The 25897-nt window shown below is 44.5% G+C and overlaps 1 protein-coding gene across 1 annotated transcript; it reads left to right on the top strand.

The window, feature by feature from the left end:
• Positions 1-2354: 2354 nt before the first annotated feature.
• LOC134036552 (zonadhesin-like) lies at positions 2355-24134 on the top strand. Its single transcript, XM_062481548.1, has 28 exons — positions 2355-2488; positions 2643-2695; positions 3170-3259; positions 4264-4526; positions 4830-4911; positions 5003-5400; positions 5696-6260; positions 6422-6624; positions 6792-7175; positions 7478-7779; positions 7988-8253; positions 8555-8578; positions 9007-9144; positions 9500-9759; positions 10008-10092; positions 10233-10310; positions 10420-10557; positions 10761-11023; positions 11194-11278; positions 11374-12426; positions 12527-12735; positions 12869-13025; positions 13184-13476; positions 14965-14969; positions 22584-22719; positions 23150-23279; positions 23516-23684; positions 23810-24134. The coding sequence occupies exons 1-28, from the start codon at positions 2412-2414 to the stop codon at positions 23844-23846; spliced, it is 5943 nt and encodes a 1980-aa protein (XP_062337532.1). The 5' UTR covers positions 2355-2411; the 3' UTR covers positions 23847-24134.
• Positions 24135-25897: the final 1763 nt, after the last annotated feature.

Below are 25897 nucleotides of genomic sequence, written 5' to 3'. Positions count from 1 at the left end.
GGATCTTTTATTGCGGACTCTTTTATTTCAGAGGTGCGGTCTGACAAGGAGAACACCCATTTGTTCGCAAGTTTGCTCGTGTCACAGGGAAGAACATTGGGTAGAACACAGTACATTTAGCACTTCAGCGACTTGGAACAAAGACATGTGAGAAACCAAGCCATTATACGTAGTTTCAATATTAGTTTGGGATCCTGCTTGTGTTTACATAAGAGATGGGGGCACTTGGTCTTTGTTGTAAAAACGATAAAGCCTTCTCCAAACGTCTAATGTCTTTTTCTTATCTCCCTCCCTGACTTTACCCACCTAGACTCCTCTGCACAGGCTTATTTACCTGAAATATTGTAAATATGCTTTACAGACAAGGGCCACAAGAAACCAAAGATTCACAGGTCACAGTGTGCAGTCACACTAAAGCCCTAAAGAGGACATTTCATAACATAAAGCTATCTTGCAGTTTTCCTTGCGGGTTGAAAGATCTGCAAAGGTTATCATTGCTGATGTATTTAAAAAATAACTCATCGTGGATTTTCCATGGACAAGTGCATGTAAAATTCATACATTGGCCAGACAGGTTGAACACTTAAGCCTACATGGACGTGACTGGCATAGTTTTGGTGGACATTGTTCTGGGATAGATTTAGCACTACATTTCTTAATAGTTGAGCTATCATTCTATCACCATGAATAGGAGCACCGTTTCAAGAGGGTTTCCATATAAGTGGTCTGTAGGTCTTTCATAAATAAAAACAAGCAGTTAACCAACCACCAAGCAACTGTAACGTTACGTTTTTTCAATTTTGTACATCTGGTGGTTCTCCTCTTTGATTACTGCTGAGTGTCTACTTATTCACTGAGATTATTGAATTAAAATGTGATTTTAAAATGTGGTTTATGATTGGTTCAGAAGCTAATAAGAACATTGAGAGGTGCATTGTTATTTCTGTGTCTGGAAGTTGAACTAATGAGTGTTGAGGGAAACTTTACCCACAACAGATTAGCCCTCAATAAATCACATCATATCATTTTACAAAGGTGAAGATATATCTGTTATTTTGATTGCCAAGCAATATATTGCTTTATTGTCGTCTACACGGAAACAGGGTTTTATGAAATTCCAGTTGTTTAGCATTGAACTGTTCATCCAGATTTTATGTAAGGGATAATTCCCGACTTTATTGTCGTTTACACGGATACAGGGTTCTATGCAACTTCAGTTGTTGTTGGACTGTTCACCCAGAGTTTATTAACCCTTGTGTTATCTTCGGGTCATTCTGACCCATCAGTCATTGTGACCCACCGTCGTATTGCGACAAATTTACCGCATACAAAGACAAAGTGAAGCATTTTCTTTTAACAGCTAGGCTGTCTCAGACCCCCCACATTGCGATGGTTAAAAGAAAATTATTTTAATTTGTTTTTGTATTGGGTAAAATTGGGTAAACACAACGATGGTTCGTTATAAACCTTTGGGTCATGTGACCCGAAGGCAGCACGAGGGTTAAGCAACATTATCCATGGTCTGAACAAACTAATGTCAAACCAAAGACTTCTATGAATGGGTGCTTGGTTAAGTATTAATTCTAAAGTAGTTTGGACAAGAGCTTTTCCTAATGACTAAAGGTTAATGTTAATTTTGACTTTAATGAATGAACTCTCACCCACCCCTCTCGGCAACACACATTTTTAAACCGTTGTTGTATTGTGTCTGTGACTTCACTATCACATTTCTAAACTAATCAACCTAATCAATGGAAGCTTTCATACAGTAGGATAAGAGTGACTGTTGAGTTCCAGGAGCTCCAAGCAGGTATTCTTGATGAGGTCACACTATGGTCTTCAATTAAATGAGTACAACTCTTCGAATTTCTCCTGAACAGATTGAAATCAATCCAACGGATGCATCTATATGCGTAATTTACCTCACAGCATTGTCTCATGGCCTATCTTATCAGCGGTGGGATTTTTAGGCCATGCCTCCTATGAAACTGACTTTATACCTCTGACCTTGTAGTCAAATGCTAACACCCATTACTGACACCCATTAATGTCCCAACTCCTGCCGTTACTGCAGGTCACTTGAAGACACACAACCAACCCATTTATTTACAGCCCCCACACACCCTCCCCTGCCTTCCTGTTTCCCACTTAGCTCCACCCTGTTGCACCAGAGGGTACCTGGACAGGTGGGCGTGGGCTGCAGACGCTTATAAACCACCTAGACCTTGCCTCCACACACCCAGAGCTGAGCAGAGGAGCGCACCGCACTCTGCACCCCCACTGACATCACAACGGCTGCATCTCACACCAGCTGTTCCAGGAGACACACAGTTGTAATAGGGGAGACCAGAGGGGAGACCAGAGGAAGAGTACTCGACCGTGACAGAGGATTGCCCGTTGGGATATCAGCCATGAGAGGAGATACTTATTACCGTCTGCTGGTCACGGCCACTGTGGCTTCTCTGCTGCAGACAGGCATCCACGCCAGGTGAGTCTCTCCAGCCGGCCCGGTCTCCACTTGTGTATTCCTGACAGTCTCCTCTTTAATGGGACTCTCTGTGTCGCTGACTGAGAATACGTGACTAATCATTACACAATGCCAGTCACCCTATTATTTTCAATTGTTTTTTGTTTTTTTTCAGGACCGAAGGAGATAACATATCAGTCACTCTTCCAAACTGGAGGACAAATTCAGGTAGGAACAGGATGTCATTCAATAGAAAGTTAAAAATGTGTCTTCATGCAGCTGCTATTGTCCTCATAGATATTGTTGGTAGATAAAATGGGAGCCAGTCTAATTTATAGTTTGCTGTTGTGTAGATCTCATCGTTAATTCCAGTGTCATCCACATTGGCAATTTCTTGCTACAGTAACTTGGGACGAGAACACTTGTCCTTACATTACAAGCCTAACAAATGAGAGGCTTCTTTCATGAGGCTCCAGCTTATCATGAAGCATGTGGGTGCATTTTGGGTGTATTGGTGTCACATAATCAACACTCTCTATCTTTCTCTCTCTCTCTCTCTCTCTCTCTCTCTCTCTCTCTCTCTCTCTCTCTCTCTCTCTCTCTCTCTCTCTCTCTCTCTCTCTCTCTCTCTCTCTCTCTCTCTCTCTGAGTCATTGTCTTTCTCACTCACGTAATCCCTTCTTATTCACTTTCCCTTCACAGAATATGTCACAAAGTGTGACTTTAACAGTGACATCACTCCATTTTGTGGCTGGACCTCAGAAGGTTTTCTAAGAAGCCAAATGGAAACAGGTACGTGACTACATTACAGGCGGCCATAACCCTAAGTCCATGACCTCTCAAGTGGAAAAACGTTAGAAAATATTTGCGGATACCAGGAAGTTATACCAGGTTTTTCAGCACCTTAATAGCTATACCAATTTGCTGTCAAGCCCCAGTTTCTTGTCATTAGTCGGCAGTCTGCTAGTTCACTAGGGTACACTGAGTGTTCTTGAAAGCAGGTTGTGTCTGTTTCACAGTGCGCACATATGACCGGTGTAATCATCTTTAATGGGCTAGAGTGCTCTCCTCAGTGTAATAAACCTGGAGTGGCTTGTCTTGAGGACCGCCTCAGAAACAACAATTTAGCACATCCGTGTATGGTTTTACATTTTACATTGTCTTTTTTTTAATCAGTTTTGCAAAGGATTTGTTGATTGGGTTAATGTTTAGGACTTTTTGATAGTAAAAAGTAACTAAAACTGCAGCAATTGTTTTAATGACCCCTCAAACAAATAGACGTAGTAATCCGTTTTCAAGTTAATCACCCCTTTCAAATGGCTCCATAACATCTGCTCCTGTTCATGTAAAGCCGTGAAGAGCCGAGCAGGGGCAATTGGTTTCATGAGTGGTGATGTATTTCTGTCTATGGGGAGTTTGGTTCATTAGTGGCACTAAGAGAGGGACACATTAAATAGGTAGTAGTTCTGGTCACACTGTGAGCTCCAACACATTTATTCTATTGTTCTCCTTTAAATGGGCGCAACAAGCATGTTCTGGTTCAGAATTGTCTCACCTAAATGAAGGTTAATACAATTCAATAAAATAACTCTCAGGGATATAGAATTAGAAATGGGAAGCGGGTGTAGAAAGCATTTCCTGTTCCCTCCCTGATAACATAGCATGGCTGGGGTTTCCAAAGGATACATGTCAACATGAATCTGCTGCTCGCCTGTTGCAAACTGTTACTCTACTGTGTCCTAATTCCCATCACTACTCCGAATGTTTCTAATGTGCTCCTCTTGCCCGTCTCTCAGAAGAGCACGCTGTCGCTCCGGAGGGAGTCTTGGTGAGCTCGTCAGGTGAGGCCCGTCTGGAGAGCGGCGTTCTGGATTTGTCAAGTGAGGCGTGTCTGGAGTTCTGGTACCAGGCTCCTGCGGAGGCTCAGGGTGTGGATCTGCGAGCCCTTCTCAGAGACAGCGCCAGCCAGAGAGAGATCTGGAACTCGCCTGCCCTGGGTGGAGATGACTGGAGACAAGTGTTTGTCCCTTTAATCACCACTGATGACACCTTTGCACAGGTAAACGATGACGGAGACACTCGCTTTCATCATTACCAACCTAGAGTGTTGCATTGTATCAGATTTCGTACATAATCCAAACTCTAAATGTTTTGGGGGGATTTTTTTGTTTTGTTATGATTGTTCAAATCAAATCAAATTGTATTTGTATAGCCCTTTTTACACGGACTTCACATATGCCCATCATTGGAGGTCCTATTGAGATTGATTCTATCAAATAAAGCAGTTCTGTATACAAATTTAGTATGAATGTTTATATTTAGTCAATGTAAGCATGACAGGTATCCCATTACTACCTTCCAGATTGTGTTGGAGGCTGTGCACAGCCTGCCTGAGGGAGGCAAGGTGTCCGTTAACCGCGTAGGAGTCCGGAGAGGACAGTGTGGTGAGTGGCTTGAAATACTCGAATCACCACCCTCAGAACCGAGATTAGACAAAGGAGTCTTGGTGATCACTATCTGCATGTTTCTCAACAGGTACCCAGTGTGACCTGGACTCTCAGTTCTGGACAGACCAGAACACCCAGTGCGTGTGTTCAGCTGGCCAGCTCTCCTGCTCCTCCTCCTCCCAAAACTCCTCCTCCTGTGCTGATGGTCAGACCTGCGGTCCTCAGATATCCAGCAGCCCCGGGACCTGCACTGCCCACAGCGACTCGTACTGCAGTACCTTTGACGGGGCCGTGTTTAGCTTCGTGGGCTCCTGCACCTACACCCTGACGAAGGTGTGCTCGCCCCTGGAGCCCCTGGCCCAGTTCAGTGTTGAGGTGCGGAGCAAACAGAAGGACAACTCGTCCCTGCCGTCCATCGAGCAGGTCAACGTAGCGCTGGGGAGCCTGAGGGTGTCCCTGCTGAAGAGGCAGAATCACCGAGTCATGGTGAGGGCGAGTCGGTGATGTTTACCGAGTGTCTTCAACATGTTTTATCAAACGTTGCTCGGGTTTAGCCACTGTTTTTATGACAGGGCTTAATCCAGACCATAAACACTGGGTGTTCCACTGGGTGTTAGTGTCTTGAAACTCATTAAACTGATAAACGTTTTGCAACCAAGTTGACAAATGGTTTGCTTTGCAGATGTTTGAGTTGTGATAAGATTCATTTTTATTTAAAATGATCTGAAATGTCTAATAATAGTCTTCATATACAGCGTCATCAGCTCTTGTTGTCCTTCAGGTGAACGGTATCTGGAGGAAGCTCCCTCTGAGCCTGAACGGAGGCTCGCTCAAGATCCTCAGCAACCTCGCCAGCGTCGTCCTTGAAACCAACTTTGGCCTGTTTGTTTCCTACGACGAAACTGGCACCGCCCACGTCACCTTGCCCCCCTCATACTCTGGCAAGGTCTGTGGCATGTGTGGAAATTTCAACCAGTGGAGGGACGATGACCTCCGAACCCCGGATGACGTGACGGCCCCCAGTGCCGAAGCCCTGGTCCAAAGCTGGCAGAGCTCCAGGGAGGGGGCCTCCTGTGAAACCCCTGTGGCCCCCCACCCATGCTCCCCCAGCCAGGAGGCAGAGTACTCCAGTGAGCCCTACTGCGGAGCCCTGGTATCGGTCAAAGGGCCATTCGCTGGCTGCCTCTCCGTCCTGGGGGCCGAGAGCTACTTCCGGAGCTGCGTGGCAGGGATGTGCAATGCCCACGCAGATCCGTCCTCAATGTGCGACACCATGCAGGCCTACGCTAACCTGTGCATCAAGGCTGGAGTCCTGGTGCCCGCCTGGAGGAACTCGTCTATCTGTCGTACGTCGATTAGTCACTTCCTGTTATTTGTATGTCCCTGCAGCTTCCTCTCTCAGAGTTCCCCTTTCATAAACTCATTACCTGCGATGGGGTAAACAGTCATCCTTTGACACCACTCACATTTAACACATCTTTTCACCCCTTTGCCCCCTGAACTTTAGCCTTGGAGTGCGGCGCGAACAGCCACTACAACGCCTGCGCCGAGGGCTGCCCCGAGGCGTGTTCGGCCCTGGACGCGGCGGTGGCCGGACCATGCGGCAGCTGCGAGGAGAGGTGCGAGTGCGACCCCGGCTTCAAGCTCAGCGTGGTGGGCTGCGTCCCCGCCGAGGACTGCGGATGCTGGATGGACGGAAACCATTATGAGGTAATGTGGGGGCCCAGGCGATCAGCACGCCCCGTGTGGTGTCATCGCCATGTGTCCAAATGCGAGTCAAACATCGGAAGTTGGAAATATATTGGGGGGGGCGGGGGTAATAATGATTCAACCAGAGCATAGGTGTTGACCGTGTTGTCTTCCTGGTCTGGTTCCAGAGAGGAGTCTCCTTCATGGACGGCGAGTGCAAGCATGAGTGCCGCTGCATGGGCGACAACAACATCCAGTGTCTGTCCATGTCCTGCGGCGCGGGGGAGGTGTGCACGGACGTGGACAGAGTCCACGGCTGCCACGCCACGGCCCCCGTCACCTGCAGCGTCTACGGAGACCCCCACTACATCACCTTCGACGACAAGAAGTACGTCTTCCAGGGGGGCTGCAACTACACCCTGGCCACCACCTGCGGTGGGCACACCCCCATCCAGTTCACCGTGAGCGGACGCAACCAGAACCCACGCAGCCAGCCCTGGGCAAGTCTGGACTCTGTGGCCCTGAGGGTCCAGGAGCTCCACATGCTCCTAGACCACAGCCTGGATGTCTATGTAAGCATGAACAACCACCCTGAGAAAGCGCTGCCTTGCATCTGTAGTGATGCGTTTTCAGCACGTTGCACTAGTACAATTTGTCACCACGGTTACGTAATGTAAACAGAAGGAGCTGTTTGCTGGCATTAGCCTCATTTCACAACCCTCAACAGATCTAATGGCCTCAGGGCTTTTACATCCTGTACAAAGACGTGTATCTGACCTTTAACCCCAGTTATCTGTAAGATAATGAAAGGAATCTTGAACACGGAAATAATCTGCACAGATCACCCAGTAATGGAACTCCCTTTGTATGGCAGGTGAACGGTGGTTTGGCTGCTCTGCCCCTGGAATACAAGGGGACATCCAACCAGTACTCTGTGAGAGTGTCCCGGAAGGCGCAGTTTGTCGTCTTGGAGACAGACTTTGGTCTGAAGATTCAGGTGGACGGCAAGGGCAGGCTCTTCCTGCAGGTGGACGAGCGCTACTACGCCGAGATGTGCGGCCTGTGCGGCACCTACTCCAACGACCAGGAAGACGACTTTCTCATGCCAGACGGCAACTCCACCACAGACAGCTTGGTGTTTGGCAACAGCTGGCGAGATGTGGATGATAGTCACCCGTGAGTCGCATGTACTGCTTCCCAGAAAGGAATTTCATCATGTCAATAAGTCTCTGGCTTAATATATCGACGACACTGTTCTCCTCATGAGCAATATATCACTCATTAAACAGATAAGACCCATGGACACACAGATTCAAAGATCAGCCACGGTGAACAACACCCTCACTGTTTATCTCCTCCCCCCTTCAACCCCCCTCTCCCCCAGCTGTATCGCCCGGCCCGATGAGCCCCCCACCTGTCACCCCCTCCTGGAGAGCGAGGCCTCGGCGGAGTGTGAAAAGCTTGGGGGGCTCGCGTTCCAGCCCTGCCACGGCACCCTGCACGCCCAGATCTACATGGAAAGCTGCCAGTACGACCACTGCACCTCGGGTGGAGACCCCCGTGTGCTCTGCGCCTCTCTGGAGAGCTACGTGGTGGCCTGCCAGGTGGCCGGGGTGGAGCTGGGGGACTGGAGGAACGGCACAGCCTGCGGTGAGCGCCCCGCTGTGGTAGTGCCATGATGATGATGGAGGAGGAGGAGGAGGAGGAGGAGGAGGAGGAGGAGGAGGAGGAGGAGGAGGAAGAGGAGGAAGATTGGCTGGCTCAGCTTCCCATCCACCTCTTCTTCTTCCCCTATTCTCATAATCCCCTGCTTCTCTCCTATTTCACCACTACTTCCCTGTACTCTCTGACCAGTCTGAGGAACTCTATTTTGTATTGTGTTATAATGCTGGCCTGTCTCTCCTCTCTGTTTCAGCTGTTCTCCCCACCCCCACAACCCCAAAACCTTCTGACCCCAGTACACCCGACATGACTAGTAAGAATTTACATCACGGTCAATATTGCATTCTTCTTCTTCCCCTATTCTCATAATCACCTGCTTCTCTCCTATTTCACCACTACTTCCCTGTACTCTCTGACCAGTCTGAGGAACTCTATTTTTTATTGTGTGTTATAATGCTGGCCTGTCTCTCCTCTCTGTTTCAGCTGTTCTCCCCACCCCCACAACCCCAAAACCTTCTGACCCCAGTACACCCGACATGACTAGTAAGAATTTACATCACGGTCAATATTGCATTCATTGTATTCTTATGTCAATTTGAAGGGTGGTTTAAAATCATACATATCAGTCATGTTGTTCAATGGCAGAGGTCACATGCCTCTTATGATAGATACAGTAGGGTCAACATCATCTGTTTCTCTCTTCAGATGAGTAAGTGTGTGTTTGTGTTGGGTCTTCCACAGTGTGTCCCCTGAACTGTAACTTTGATGACAACCTGTGTGGGTGGGACCAACTCATCCAGGACAGCTTTGATTGGACGAGAAAGAGTGGACCAACCCCCTCTGACCTCACTGGACCTACCCAGGATCACACCTCTGGATGTAAGGGGTTAACAAATATGTACAGTTCTACCATTTAAGATAAATGTAATCAATGCCAGATAAAGCGATTAAATATAATATGTAGTGATTAAAAACACATTATATGTTAGTTTGATCTCTCTGTTTAGCCTGGGTCTGGGTTACAAATACAATTTGAAGCCATTTCAAATACATGTATTATCCTGCTTGAAACAACAGAACTATTAGAACAGAGTGCTGCATACAATTTTAACCCCACACCCATGACACTCCAGACACAATCTATCAAATACAATTTGACGCAGCTCTCGCCAAAAAAACAAACGTCTCAAATACATACACGGAGAGTGGTTAAAGAGTGTTGTCTTTTGTCCAGACGGCTCCTACATGTACATTGAGGGTGACGGCGTGCACCGTGGGGACTCCGCCCGCCTCCTCAGCTCCACCTGCCAGCTCACAGGACAGTCCTGCCTGCGCTTCTTCTACCACATTTACGGGCAGGCGACAGCCATGGCCCTCAACATCTACCAGCTGCACCAGGGCAAGGCCACCAAGCTGTGGTCCCGCCGGGTCAACAACCAGGACCCTGAGTGGCTTCCTGCTGCCATTGATATTGATGTCGCAGGACCCTACCAGGTAGGACCTAGCCATGACTCCAACAGGACTGTCAATATTGTACTGTCAATGCAAAAATGATGGGCCAATACTGTACTGTCAATGCAAAAATGATGGGTCAATACTGTACTGTCAATGCTTGGAACGATCTATCAGCCTAACCTATTAGGCCTTAGACAGTGGCCTTAGACAGTGATTTCATCACTCAACATCAGAGCGTGGTGTGATGATGTAGAAGGAGTTACTCCATCTTGTTGTTTCTGCATCAGATCATCATCGAGGGCATCAGAGGCTCGGACCCTGGCACTGACGTGGCTCTGGATGATATCTCCGTCCAGGCGGGCTCCTGCTCAGGTAGCGAGCTCCTCACCACGTTTGTAGTTATTGTTGGTATTTTTTGCATGCACCGTTGTTGTGCGACTGTTACGGGATAACAGCCTTAGGATGTGTAGAAAAACATGTGCTTATCTTGTATGCATCTTCACATTGTATAGGTTATTTCGGGATAGGGGACGGTGAGACGTCAGTTACTTCCACTTCCATTCCAGGGAGAGAGGTTGTCTCACTCCAAGGTAAGCTCAGTCAAAAATAGAGACTTATCTGGTTACATATTGCATTTTTCATCAAATGTTACTATCCTTCTTACCTTTTCACAATCATGTGTATGAATACTCTTTGCAGCCTGTGACATCGACTGCAGTTTCGACACCAACCTCTGCAGTTGGGAGCAGACGATAACCGACGCTTTTGATTGGACCTGGCAGAGTGGCTCCACCCCCACCCTGATGACCGGCCCATCGTTTGACCACACACGTGGAGGTAATGTTGAATTCTTATCATCTGTAAAATAATTCGGGTCATGGTCCTGAGGGGCCAAGGTGACGATGTTCAATTAACAGAATAAAAAGTTCTCTTTCAACTCCAAAACATACTGTAAATTCCACTGCTATCTTTTCTTAATCTCTAAACTTATCTCTCTCTAACACGCTATTCACTGTAACCTCGGCTCTACTCCACACCAGATACCACTGGTCACTACCTGTACATCGAGGCTAGCAGGGTGTCCTACGGAGACACGTCCCGTCTAATCAGCTCCGAGTGCTCTGAGCCAGGGCCCCAGTGTCTCCAGTTCTGGTACCACATGCACGGCTCAGCCAAGACCATGGGCCTGCACGTCTATCTGCTCCAGGGACGCTTTGCCGATGGGGTGTGGTGGAAGAGGAACGAACAGGGAGATGCATGGAGACTGGCCCAGGTGGACCTCAACACCACTGGTCCCTTCCAGGTATGGAGATCCAGAGTCACATGACTATGGCTGGCTGGAAGGGGTCGAGGTTTTTGGGAAAGACTGTAGTACGCATTGGCTGAATATTGTTTCAAAGTTCTCCCTGCAACATTATCTTCTGAGCAGAGTGTGCTGACGTGGGGGGTTGACCTTTGAACTTTCAACTTCAGATCATCTTCGAGGGACGTAGGGGATCAAACGATGAGTCTGACGTGGCCATAGATGACGTGTCTCTTCATCGTGGAAACTGTGCCGGTAGGAGAACTCTGTCTTTGGTCTTTATATGACATAACAATGCAAACTAAGTGAAGGAGATTTTGTTTTGTAATTGTGATGCTGCTTTGCTGCAGATCTGATTAAACCAACAGCACCAGCAACCCCTGGCCCAATCACAACTCAGAAGCCTGTGACTCCTCCTGTCTATAACTCCACTCTACAACCACCAATCCCAACCAGTGAGGGACCACTGCCCCCGACTACAGCAAGTCCAGTCAACTCAACCACACAGAAACCTCTTCCTCCAACCACAGAAAGACCACAACCTCCAACCACAGCAGGTCCTGTGAACCCGACCACACAGAAACCTCTTCCTCCAAACACAGAAAGACCACAACCCCCAACCACAGCAGGTCCTGTGAACCCGACCACACAGAAACCTCTTCCTCCAAACACAGAAAGACCACAACCTCCAACCACAGCAAGTCCTGTGAACCCGACCACACAGAAACCTCTTCCTCCAACCACAGAAAGACCACAACCTCCAACCACAGCAGGTCCTGTGAACCCGACCACACAGAAACCTCTTCCTCCAACCACAGAAAGACCACAACCTCCAACCACAGCAGGTCCTGTGAACCCGACCACACAGAAACCTGTACCTCCAACCACAGAAAGACCACAACCTCCAACCACAGCAAGTCCTGTGAACCCGACCACACAGAAACCTCTTCCTCCAACCACAGAAAGACCACAACCTCCAACCACAGCAGGTCCTGTGAACCCGACCACACAGAAACCTCTTCCTCCAACCACAGAAAGACCACAACCTCCAACCACAGCAGGTCCTGTGAACCCGACCACACAGAAACCTGTACCTCCAACCACAGAAAGACCACAACCTCCAACCACAGCAGGTCCTGTGAACCCGACCACACAGAAACCTCTACCTCCAACCACAGAAAGACCACAACCTCCAACCACAGCAAGTCCTGTGAACCCGACCACACAGAAACCTCTTCCTCCAACCACAGAAAGACCACAACCTCCAACCACAGCAGGTCCTGTGAACCCGACCACACAGAAACCTGTACCTCCAACCACAGAAAGACCACAACCTCCAACCACAGAAAGACCCCAGCCTCCAACTACAGAAAGACCCCAGCCTCCAACAACCATGAGGCCAAGTGAGTTTTCAAATAATCATAAAAAGCTACTAAAACTTCAACTGCCCTAACATGACAAGATTTTATACTCAAATGATGATTTGTTTTATTTTCACTCTAGCGCCCTCTTGCCCTAAGAACAGCCACTACACCACATGTATCTCAGCCTGCCAGCCCACCTGTAAGTACCTGCATGGCCCCCCTGCCTGCCAAGCTGACGAGCCCTGTGTGGAGGGCTGTGTGTGTGACGACGGCTTTGCACTCAAACAGAGAGTGTGCGTGCCCATCCAGCAGTGCGGCTGCGTGGACCGTAGTGGTAATGTCCATCAAGTGAGTAAAGATGTCCATCATTCCGACTGGTGCTCGCATCCACAGTACTATTTGAAACTCAGACTCGAGCAAACTATTTAGTCCGATTCAACAGAATTGAACTAGCTAATGACATTCATCATTTGCTTTCCAGTTTGACGAAGTGTGGTACACAGAGCACTGCAGTGAGAAGTGTGAGTGTGAAGAAAAGCATGGAGTGGGAGTGATTGATTGTGACGACAAAGACGAGTGTGATGATGACTCTGTTTGCCTTCAAAACGAGCAGGGCCAATATCACTGTAAATCTACAGGTAAGCCCACAACTCAGAAACCATAACATAAACCATCTCTCTACTATTTATTGATGGAAAACCTGTCAAATGGATTGATACATTTTGAGTGTCCAGATCTAACGACATTACTCAAATTGAGACTAGTTGTGGTTCATCGTCATTGTCGTCTCTTCTAGACTTCAGCGAGTGCAGCATCAACGGAGACCCAGAGTACAGGACCTTTGACGACATGAAGCACAAGTTTGAGGGACGCTACTCCTACATCCTGGTCCAGACCACTGACCTGTCAAAGAACCTTCCAGAAATTTACATCGAGGGCATCAATGAACTGATTGACGACCACGATGGAGAACAAAACAGTATCGGTGAGGACAGCAGTCACAGCGACAGCAGCAGTGAACAGGACAGCAGCGATGAAGACAGTACAGAGGACAGTGATGCCATGCGTCTGAGAGGCCTGAAGATCCGCGTCTACAACCACACTGTGGAATTTAAGAAAAACAGGAAACTGGTGGTGTGTATTCAGGTCTAAAGACTGTTGGTCTGTCTGTCCCTCAGTCTGTATATTTGTGGCTTGTGTTTTGGATTTGTGCCTGTGGGGGTGTGGGTGAGAGAGAAAGAGAGAGAGAGAGAGAGAGAGAGAGAGAGAGAGAGAGAGAGAGAGAGAGAGAGAGAGAGAGAGAGAGAGAGAGAGAGGTCTGCCAAATTGACACTTGCCAGATCAGGTATGAGAGAGATACGTGAAGAGACTGATGACAGGATTTTGGAACACCTACTAAAAGGATTACTTACATAGCAATCTTCTTGTGTTTGAGTGAGTGTGACAGGTCTTTGGAACACTCCCTAAATCTCTCTCTCTCTCTCACTCTCACTCTATCTCTTTCTCTCTCTCTAAAGGAAGCAGAATTTATACATTTAAACCTCATCCTCTGTCTCTCTTTTGATTCTCCTTTGATCTTTCTATTCGTCCCCCTCTACCTCTAGCTGGATGGAAGGACCACTCGTACCCCTGTCTCCCCAACCAGTGGTCTACAGATTCGTGAGCGATCCTCTCGTATCTACCTGAAGACAGACTTTGGCCTCTCTGTAGAGTTTGATGGGCACAAAAGAGCAGGTGACACGACTTCCTCGATTATTTTCCATTTCCTGTTAGAACATCAATCCTAATCTAATGCCGAAGTCCAGTAAACATATCCAAATAATCAAACAACCCTTGAATCACTACGATTGAGTCACCCTTTATTCACTGTAGTGACCAATTATTGTCTCAGACTATGTACTCTTTGTCAAACATATATTTTATTTCTGGTGTAAAAATTAACTGAACAAGACATTGATTATTCTGTGCAGAGATTGTCCTGCCACACGTGTACAAGAGGAGGGTCGGGGGCCTTTGTGGGAATTTTGATGGTAAACACAAAAACGACCTGATGAAGCCGACCGGTGACAAGGCCAAAAATGTACAGGAATTTGGCGAGAGCTGGAGAGTGACAGACAACATGCTGATAATCCGGAGGAGGTACTAACAAGCTCAACGATTGGATGAAGTGTTATTAGGGTTCCTCCGGTAGGAGGACCCTATTGTTATTGTTGGCTTTTTTCAGTATTATTATGGGTAACACTTTATAATAAGTCAACGCTTTTTGGCATTTACAAAGTATTAACTAATAGTTAGTTAATTCTTTCTAAAACATTTTGAAACATTAACAATACATTATTAAATAGTTAATAAGCTTATTATTAAACACTATGTTGATCATTAATAAACACTGTTAATTATTATGGATTTTATTCATAATACAATTCATAAGGTGTTTGATAACTGCATTATCATACTTTATAGACAGCTTGTTAACATAGTTGCAAACCAGTAGTTTAAAAGGTGTTAGTGGTACATGAGCTGCTATAGAAAGCATTAGCAAATGGTGAACAAACCATTTACATTACCTTTACAAAGCATGAGTAAATAACTAACAACATATTTACTTATGTCTTTAATTAATGTACGCCAAGTCGAATACGTACACTAATACTTAGCAGATATCTTAACAACTATTTTATAAAGACTTACTAATGATGCAACTTCTGATTAGTAATGCAAGTTATAAAGCATTTACTAACTGTTAGTTAAGGCTTTTGCGTGACCTAATCTAAAGTGTGAACTATCTATGCCTTATTAAACATTTATAAGTTATTTATTAAGGTATTCTTGTCCATTCTCGAACCTCACATTCACAAGGCTGAACATACGTTTCTCAAAAGGAAACAGACACAACACAATGTGATACACAAGATTACTATTTTATTGAAGTAATGACAGGCATGTGTCTTACTAACTAATTAGCTCTACTAACCGAGAGTGACAGCGGTCTATACGTTAAAACCTCAGTTTGATATTTCCCGGCATGACCGAACGGTCGAGGTTAGTAAGTTGTTTAATATATGCATTTTTAACTCTTTTCATTTAAAACATGTCGTTTTGTTCAGCTCTACTCAAGTCTTCTCACGGTGTGTTTCAGGTGTTAGCACCTACTGTAGCAACCAATCTGAAATATGAGCAACCAAACCTAGCAATCTGCCTAGCGCTTGTCGTTTATCTCTCTGTGTTCACACTTTTCTGCTCTTTTAGAAAGTTAAGAATTTCCTCGTCGCTGTTGATGTCTTCATTGTCATCTGGATCTCGCTCATTTTGAAGATGACATCAGGGCAATAAGAATACGTATCAGCCGCGTATTCAAAGACTATGAATACACGGCTGGCATGACTACCCATTAGCCAATCAGAACGCTCGTACTGTTGTTGCAATTGAACCAATATGCTGTTCTTATTGGTCCAGAAGACGTTTTCAAAAGAGTTGATGATATGTTGCCTTGGGGATGTAGTGACGTCACCAGTACAAGTGCAGCTGATTGCTCTGACAAGATGGCGTCTGCTCCAGATTCGCCGTGTTTGATTTGGGCTCTTCCCACGTATTGTTGTAGTAACGCTATATAAGAAACCAAATGTTTACTCTTCGACAGGTCAGCAAACGCTTTGTCGCCTCAATTTGTTAAAACGATTTGTTTGTAAACCTCTACCTACGATCTCGGTTAACAAACGTTTTAACAAATCTCTGCTTTCAAAGGCGTTCGCAGACCTGTCGAGGAGTAGCTACAGTACACATTTGCAGTTTATAACAGCCATTTTTGGAAAATAAAATACAGCTTTGGGTAACCAACTTTTATACCAATTCTACTGTATTGCTTCTTAATGGAAATAAAATACTATTTTATTACCCAGGTAAATAAATTAACAGCTATTTCTTCTAAAAAAAAACAAAAACACAACATCTATAGGCCTATAGTCTTTCTATAAATGCTTAATAAGGCATAGATAGTTCACACTTTAGATTAGGTCACGCAAAAGCCTTAACTAACAGTTAGTAAATGCTTTATAACTCGCATTACTAATCAGAAGTTGCATCATTAGTAAGTCTTTATAAAATAGTTGTTAAGATATTTGCAAAGCATAGTGTAAATCCTGTATTCGACTTGGCATACATTAATTAAAGACATAAGTAAATATGTTGTTAGTTATTTACTCATGCTTTATAAAGGTAATGTAAATGGTTTGTTCACCATTTGCTAATGCTTTCTATACCAGCTCATGTACCATTAACACCTTTTAAACTACTGGTTTGCAACTATATTAACAAGCTGTCTATAAAGTATGATAATGCAGTTATCAAACACCTTATGAATTGTATTATGAATAAAATACATATTTTTTAACAGTGTTTATTAATGATCAACATAGTGTTTAATAATAAGCTTATTAACTATTTAATAATGTATTGTTAATGTTTCAAAATGTTTTATAAAGGATTAACTAACTGTAATAAGCGTTGACTTATTATAAAGTGTTACCTGAAAATGCAGAGCATTAGTATCTACCATACCAAACATGGCCCATGTGACACAATAGGTGGCGCTACAGGCCACACCCCAATATGTCAATTTTCAAAGTGATGCCCTTTGCAGACCATAAGTCCCAAAATTCTGAAATTTAGTACATATGCCTTACTGCTCATGAGGAACAAAAAAGCCTCAAAACCTATAGCGGCCGCCTTATTGGATTTTTCTGTACAATAAATATTTGTCCAAAACAACAAAATTATTCTCCTCATGAACCGTAGCTCCGATTGACTTGAAATACGAAACTGATTTGTAAGACATATGTCTTTGTATAGGGTGATAAGCAATGAGTAATATATTAGAAAATGGCTAAATTATTAACATAAGGGTGAATTTGCACCTGTGGCACATATTTCATGTGTCCATAAATAAGTGCCACATTGCCCTAGGGACTGTTCCACACACGAGGAAAACACTACAACATGTTACCATGTGCAAAGGCAACTTAATATCTCCAAAATTATTAAATTAAAGGAAATCGAATTTATCACTAACGCTAAAATAATGCTTTACACATCCGCCGGTCAAAAACTGATACGCTGATTCAATCACAAGTTCATATGAAGACTTGACAATGTTTAGTACACAAATCTGAGAAAAGGTTAAATGTAAGATGAAAAGAAGATTTATTGTGAATATTTGAAATATGCATGCTTGGCTAATGCATGCTCCTCAGCGCGCGTGCTCCAAATTCTCACACACACATCCTGGCACCCTTTACACACGTGCAAGCTTGGTGAGATGCACACACATCCAAGCTTTTTTGAAAAGGGTGGGTTGACCATGCCCCCCCCCCCTCACTCCTTGGTTTTGACAGAAGGCCCTTATGGATCTTCGTGTTATTGCATTTCTGATTTTGTATGCAATGGTAAAAAGTTGTTCAAGTTCTGAAACATTGAAAGTATAGGACTTGAGTAACGACCACACCACAAATGGACCACCATTGCCCATAGGTGGCGCTACAGGCCACGCCCCAATTGTCAATTTTCAAAGTGATGGCATTCCCACCCCAGTCTAAAATGTCTAAAACTTGCTATACATGCCTTATTTATCATGGGAAACCATACAGTGGCGACCCTTACAGTCCACCATGTACGGTGAACATTTTGAAAAACGTACAAATATCTTATGAACCATGACTCCAATTGACTTACAATTCGGTATGTATGTGTAGGCCACATATGTAGTTATGCTAGTTTGAGACCACAATGGCTATGGAAATAAGAGTGAGTCCAGAGAGGCGAAAAAGAAAAGCATGAAAGTGCAACACCCTCCCACTACCATGATCTCTAATTCACTCTCCTGAGTCTCATCTGCGTAGTATGTCTGCAAACTGCTATAGAATGGGCCAACACGAAAGTTATAAAGTCATTGGACTCGTTTGGGGAGGGTGTTGTGTTTCAAGTTTCCATTAATTTACTACTGACAGTCTTTAATGTAAGTGACGTGGTGACGTCATTGCCTACATATGTTATGTTTCACGTCGTGTTACATGGTTTCAGTTGACGCTAGTGATGGGAAGTTCGTATCATTTTAAGGATTCGGTTCTTTGAATCTTGTTCATTAAAAGAACTAATCATTTTTCGAGTCATTCGTTCATTTCAACGGGGGTGGGGGTGTTGGCTGTTGCTCAACATCTGATAACCAATTCCCTGGCCTGAATACGTCCACTATTGCAAACATATAGCCTACATATAAAAAGAAAATAATTCAAATAATCCTGCATCAAATACAAAGCATCATGACACTTTGTATGATTTGAAATGATTCATTATCGCACTAGCATTTAATTATCACGCCACACAATTACACCGCACTGAACTGTAGGTAAAGTTACAAAAACTTGCAAAAATGACCAAAATAACAAAACCTGTAATCAATCAAATCAAAGATTGATGTAACCTGTAAACAAAGAACGAATATCATTCACGTCTAAGTTTTAGTGCTCTAACATAAGAGTTTTCAAACGTGTCTGTTAGTGACAGATGACAAACAATTACATGTTCAAAGGGCTTTAAACAGGTTTAATATCCTTTGTCCCCATGCACCTTTAAGAAGAGGAAAGAAGAAGTAGGTAGTTAATTTCATGGTGCAGATGTCACATTCTCATTGGGGTCTGAGCCCCCCTAAAGGTCTTATCCTAGAATTGCCCCTGAGATCAACTCAAGAAAAGTTTCAATATCCGTGGTTGTCAAGCCATTTTCGGGCAACTTTGAAAACAGTGTCGCGGTATAATGTATTGATTGTGGGTGGCATGTTTTTGGGCGACTTCTAAACCTCATGCGGCCACCGCATTTCTGCCTTGGCGTGACCTGCGTTGGGAGAGAGGGAAACAGCATGGATAGTGTGTGGGCAGAGCGAGCGGTAGTAGTTCATAACCTACGCACACTTCCTTTAGTAAAGTGTATCCTCACTTTCGTAAAGTTATTGTTGCTCCGTGTCACTGTAAGGTGGTGATCGGAAGCCGCATGATTAAATAATTTGTTGTAATGAACCAATGAAATCTGAGGATAGCAAAAAACAAGGAAAATATTAATCCACCAGTCATTTTTACATTTTAACTATGGAGGCATCTATTGGATAAATGGGGTAACTCCTCTGTTGTACACCAAACAACTATTGGGCTAGTTTTCAGGCATTTGGGGCTGGTTTTGAGCACTCGTTGGGCTGCAAATGTTTGCCGGATCTGGCAACCCTGAACTCAGGTGTGATGTCATTCCCAGTCCTGACTCAAAGCTTTTAAAGAATGGATCTCTGCATGATGGGCCTGACCAGAGCACAGGTGGCCTTACAGAACACACTTCAAAGTTGTCACTTTCAAAAGGGTGGCGTTTTGACCCCGTCAGGCCAAGATGTCTGAAAGTTGGTTAGCATGCGTTATTGCTCATGGGGAACAAAAAATCCTCAAGAACCCATAATGTCGGCACTATGGACTTTCTCTACAGTGACAATTTGTGAAGAATAAAAAAAAAAGACTTAAAATCAGCCATTGCTCCAATTGTCTTGAAATGTTGTGTACATGTATGAAATACATGTCTGTATCATGTCAATTTTGCAAAAGTTTGCAATGTTGTGGAGGAACCTGCCATTGCTGCCTGCAGATATATTTTTTTATTTGTGTTTTTTATTGAAAATATGTGGACAAACATTACAGTAAATTTGATTGATGCTTGTTTTCATGACTGTTTCTATTTTTGTGCTCAGGCGATCGTCTCCCCGTCGCGGCTCCTCCTCACTCCAAGGTAAGCTCAGTCAAAAATAGAGACTTATCTGGTTACATGTTGCGTTTTTTCATGAAATGTTACTATCCTTCTTACCTTTTCACAATCATGTGTATGAATGCTCTCTGCAGCCTGTGACATCGACTGCAGTTTCGACACCAACCTCTGCAGTTGGGAGCAGACGATAACCGACGCTTTTGATTGGACCTGGCAGAGTGGCTCCACCCCCACCCTGATGACCGGCCCATCGTTTGACCACACACGTGGAGGTAATGTTGAATTCTTATCATCTGTAAAATAATTTGGGTCATGGTCCTGAGGGGCCAAGGTGACGATGTTCAATTAACAGAATGAAAAGTTTTCTTTCAACTCCAAAACATACTGTAAATTCCACTCCTATCTTTTTTTAATCTCTAATCGTATTTCTCTCTAACACGCTATTCACTGTAACCTCGGCTCTACTCCACACCAGATACCACTGGTCACTACCTGTACATCGAGGCTAGCAGGGTGTCCTACGGAGACACGTCCCGTCTAATCAGCTCCGAGTGCTCTGAGCCAGGGCCCCAGTGTCTCCAGTTCTGGTACCACATGCACGGCTCAGCCGAGACCATGGGCCTGCACGTCTATCTGCTCCAGGGACGCTTTGCCGATGGGGTGTGGTGGAAGAGGAACGAACAGGGAGATGCATGGAGACTGGCCCAGGTGGACCTCAACACCACTGGTCCCTTCCAGGTATGGAGATCCAGAGTCACATGACTATGGCTGGCTGGAAGGGGTCGAGGTTTTTGGGAAAGACTTTGTAGTACGCATTGGCTGAATATTGTTTCAAAGTTCTTCCTGCAACATTATCTTCTGAGCAGAGTGTGCTGACGTGGGGGGTTGACCTTTGAACTTTCAACTTCAGATCATCTTTGAGGGACGTAGGGGATCAAACGATGAGTCTGACGTGGCCATAGATGACGTGTCTCTTCATCGTGGAAACTGTGCCAGTAGGAGAACTCTGTCTTTGGTCTTTACATGACATAACAATGCAAACTATGTGGAGGGGATTTCGTTTTGTAACTGTGATGCTGCTTTGCTGCAGATCTGATTAAACCAACAGCACCCGCAACCCCTGGCCCAATCACAACTCAGACGCCTGTGACTCCTCCTGTCTGTAACTCCACTCCACAACCACCAACCCCAACCACTGAGAGACCATTGACCCCGACTACAGCAAGTCCAGTCAACTCAACCACAGAGAAACCTCTACCTCCAACCACAGAAAGTCCACTGCCCCCGACTACAGCAATTCCAGTCAACTCAACCACAGAGAAACCTCTACCTCCAACCACAGAAAGACCACTGCCCCCGACTACAGCAAGTCCAGTCAACTCAACCACACAGAAACCTCTACCTCCAACCACAGAAAGACCCCAGCCTCCAACAACCATGAGGCCAAGTGAGTTTTCACATAATCGTAAAAAGCTACTTAAACTTCAACTGCCCTGACATGTTTCCTTTTATACTCAAATGATGATTTGTTTTATTTTCACTCTAGCGCCCTCTTGCCCTAAGAACAGCCACTACACCACATGTATCTCAGCCTGCCAGCCCACCTGTAAGTACCTGCATGGCCCCCCTGCCTGCCAAGCTGACGAGCCCTGTGTGGAGGGCTGTGTGTGTGACGACGGCTTTGCACTCAAACAGAGAGTGTGCGTGCCCATCCAGCAGTGCGGCTGCGTGGACCGTAGTGGTAATGTCCATCAAGTGAGTAAAGATGTCCATCATTCCGACTGGTGCTCGCATCCACAGTACTATTTGAAACTCGGACTCGAGCAAACTATTTAGTCCGATTCAACAGAATTGAACTAGCTAATGACATTCATCATTTGCTTTCCAGTTTGACGAAGTGTGGTACACAGAGCACTGCAGTGAGAAGTGTGAGTGTGAAGAAAAGCATGGAGTGGGAGTGATTGATTGTGACGACAAAGACGAGTGTGATGATGACTCTGTTTGCCTTCAAAACGAGCAGGGCCAATATCACTGTAAATCTACAGGTAAGCCCACAACTCAGAAACCATAACATAAACCATCTCTCTACTATTTATTGATGGAAAACCTGTCAAATGGATTGATACATTTTGAGTGTCCAGATCTAACGACATTACTCAAATTGAGACTAGTTGTGGTTCATCGTCATTGTCGTCTCTTCTAGACTTCAGCGAGTGCAGCATCAACGGAGACCCAGAGTACAGGACCTTTGACGACATGAAGCACAAGTTTGAGGGACGCTACTCCTACATCCTGGTCCAGACCACTGACCTGTCAAAGAACCTTCCAGAAATTTACATCGAGGGCATCAATGAACTGATTGACGACCACGATGGAGAACAAAACAGTATCGGTGAGGACAGCAGTCACAGCGACAGCAGCAGTGAACAGGACAGCAGCGATGAAGACAGTACAGAGGACAGTGATGCCATGCGTCTGAGAGGCCTGAAGATCCGCGTCTACAACCACACTGTGGAATTTAAGAAAAACAGGAAACTGGTGGTGTGTATTCAGGTCTAAAGACTGTTGGTCTGTCTGTCCCTCAGTCTCTATATCTGTGGCTTGTGTTTTGGATTTGTGCCTGTGGGGGTGTGGGTGAGAGAGAGAGAGAGAGAGAGAGAGAGAGAGAGAGAGAGAGAGAGAGGTCTGCCAAATTGACACTTGCCAGATCAGGTATGAGAGAGATACGTGAAGAGACTGATGACAGGATTTTGGAACACCTACTAAAAGGATTACTTACATAGCAATCTTCTTGTGTTTGAGTGAGTGTGACAGGTCTTTGGAACACTCCCTAAATCTCTCTCTCTCTCTCACTCTCACTCTATCTCTTTCTCTCTCTCTAAAGGAAGCAGAATTTACACATTTAAACCTCATCCTCTGTCTCTCTTTTGATTCTCCTTTGATCTTTCTATTCGTCCCCCTCTACCTCTAGCTGGATGGAAGGACCACTCGTACCCCTGTCTCCCCAACCAGTGGTCTACAGATTCGTGAGCGATCCTCTCGTATCTACCTGAAGACAGACTTTGGCCTCTCTGTAGAGTTTGATGGGCACAAAAGAGCAGGTGACACGACTTCCTCGATTATTTTCCATTTCCTGTTACAACATCAATCCTAATCTAATGAGGAAGTCCAGTAAACATATCCAAAGAATCAAACAATCCTTGAATCACTACTATTGAATCACCCTTTATTCACTGTAGTGACCAATTATTGTCTCAGACTATGTACTCTTAGTCAAATATTTTTTTTTTTTATGGTGTAAAAATAAACTGAACAAGACATTGATTATTCTGTGCAGAGATTGTCCTGCCACACGTGTACAAGAGGAGGGTCGGGGGCCTTTGTGGGAATTTTGATGGTAAACACAAAAACGACCTGATGAAGCCGACCGGTGACCAGGCCAAGAATGTACAGGAATTTGGCGAGAGCTGGAGAGTGACAGACGACCTGCTGATAATCCGAATGAGGTACTAACAAGCTCAACGATTGGATGAAGTGTTATTTTGTGGATAATCTGAAAACATGTGGATTAAACATTACAGTAAATTTGATTGATGTTGGTTTTCACGACTGTTTCTATTTTTGTGCACAGGCGATCGTCTCCCCCTCGCGGCTCCTCCTTAGTTTGAGATGAGACTGCCAGGTTTCTCCACGGCCAGGTGTGTTGCTCATGGTTCTTGTACAACTCAGAGATGCTTCTGGACACTTACAGCCACGTTGATGAACTCCCCCCTCTCAATCTTTCACTAGGACGCTGAAAACAATACTGTTATGGAGCTAAATAGCATTGCCCTGTCTACATAGCTTATGACGTTTTCCCATGTGACCCCTGTATACAGCATCCCACACATTTATTAAAAAGAAGTGTCACACCCACAAAAGTCCTATTGATTCCAAAAATATGTATATATTATTACAACTATTTACTATTTTACTTTACTGTTTAGGATTAAGTGATGATACCATTTATTGGGCTGAGCCAGGCATAACATGGAATTCATGTATATGACTGAATAAAAGAGTAATGCTGTAATACATAATGCTGGTATTTTTGTTATTTGTTCTACAAAATGTGTTTTAATCGTAATATAATTTTTATGTGCTCAGTACTAACAAGTGCAATTCCACCAGAAACTAGAGAGGGTACAATTTCTGGGGAAATTGTAGGGTGTGCTTGCTTTCGTCGGTTGCACAGGGGTCCGTTTTTGAATGACATTTTTACAACTGATATTTCTGTATATTTTATATAAAAATGCATACTTATTATTTATAAAGATTACATAGATTTAAAAGCTTATTTTTTGCTGCTCATTTACAACTGAAAATAGGAGTGAAGTGTAGAATGAAATAGATGTCTTCTCATTTCCCCTGCAAGAGGCAGCCTCATTGTTGAATCAAAACGAATAAATATGGCAGACCGGTCTAAAAATTGACCTAATCTCTATGACTTAAACGTCATTTTAAGTTTTTCCCTTCTCATGATATTTTCAGGCATTTAGCCTACTCATTGCATTCATTCATTAATAAAGAACCCCCTTTGAAGATTATTCTACGACGTTACCCGGCAGTAGAAGATGGAATCGCGATTCAAACAGTACCATCTGCTAACTGAAAATATGCCCCCCAAAACGTAAATAAGCTTGACATTTATTTAGTGGAAAATCGCTCATTCATAAAAAGCTCACTGGTAGCGATCATTGTCAGTAACAACGCCAAGTGCGATATAGCCCTGTGTGGAGAAGCTGCCCCGGTAAATTGTACTACTACAGTACAGTACTAGACTACTGCTGTGTTCGTCTTGGTAGCGATTGCGTTGGTTGAATTGGATTTAACGTTCCGTTGTACGGTTTAGGCTGAAATTAATTATTTTCATGAACAGATGGACAACGTTTAGGCTGTGGCAATGAAGTTCAGGTTAGTAGTTAGATAGACTTTTGATTTAAGTAAGGGGAGTGCCGAACATGTTCTGTTGCCGTTTGACTTTCTAAACAGCTGTGTAGATGTTTTTGTAGTGTCTCGCGTAGGCTACAGCGTTGCAGTGAGCTACACTGGTTTGAAACGACAGGTAATGATAATTTCACCCACAAATCGTTTACTTGTAATCTAATGTCATAATAAATCCTACAACGAAAACGTATTTGTGAGGAATGTTTATTTTAACGATTGAAAACAGATGCATCATAGACCACTGTTATGTGTTGCCCGGGCAACAGAGGCTAATGTCATGATGCTAATACTTCAGTGAAATAGTAAACTACTGTTTCCGAAAGTAGATGTACTTCCTTAATAATATCAGCTTATATTGTACATTACACATCACAATTGTGTGTCATATCACAAAGTAAAATTAGTAAATAGTTATCACCCTGGCCTCTTTGCTTGTGGCGTTTCTGCAGCTGCCTTGCAGTAAAGTAGTTAGCTTAGCTATCTCCCAGAAGTTAACGAGCTGCTAAACTAATGTTCTGCTAGAGGTAGTCACGCGAGTTTTCGTGACGTTAGCGACGTAGTGACGTTAGTAACGTCAGTGACTGTGGCTAGCAAATTAGCCACCGTTAGCTTCACTTTTCGCCACAAAAACTTAACCTAAGCCTAAACCATGCAACGGAACGTAAATCCCAATACAAGCGACTCAATCGGTACCAAGACAAAACTTTTGACACCTAGGTTGTCTATGTAGGCC

This window comes from Osmerus eperlanus, chromosome 16 (assembly GCF_963692335.1).
Source record: "Osmerus eperlanus chromosome 16, fOsmEpe2.1, whole genome shotgun sequence".
NCBI lineage: Eukaryota > Metazoa > Chordata > Actinopteri > Osmeriformes > Osmeridae > Osmerus > Osmerus eperlanus.
Note: the sequence above shows the minus strand (reverse complement) of the source record. Positions and strands in the feature narration are given on the sequence as shown.

Bases quoted from the DNA above. Each gene is read 5' to 3' on its own strand.
- LOC134036552 (XM_062481548.1), top strand. From the start codon at position 2,412: ATGAGAGGAGATACTTATTACCGTCTGCTGGTCACGGCCACTGTGGCT. The intron at 11,024-11,193 runs GTATGGAGATCC...TTTCAACTTCAG, and splicing joins ACACCACTGGTCCCTTCCAG to ATCATCTTCGAGGGACGTAG. The intron at 23,685-23,809 runs GTACTAACAAGC...TTTTGTGCACAG, and splicing joins CTGCTGATAATCCGAATGAG to GCGATCGTCTCCCCCTCGCG.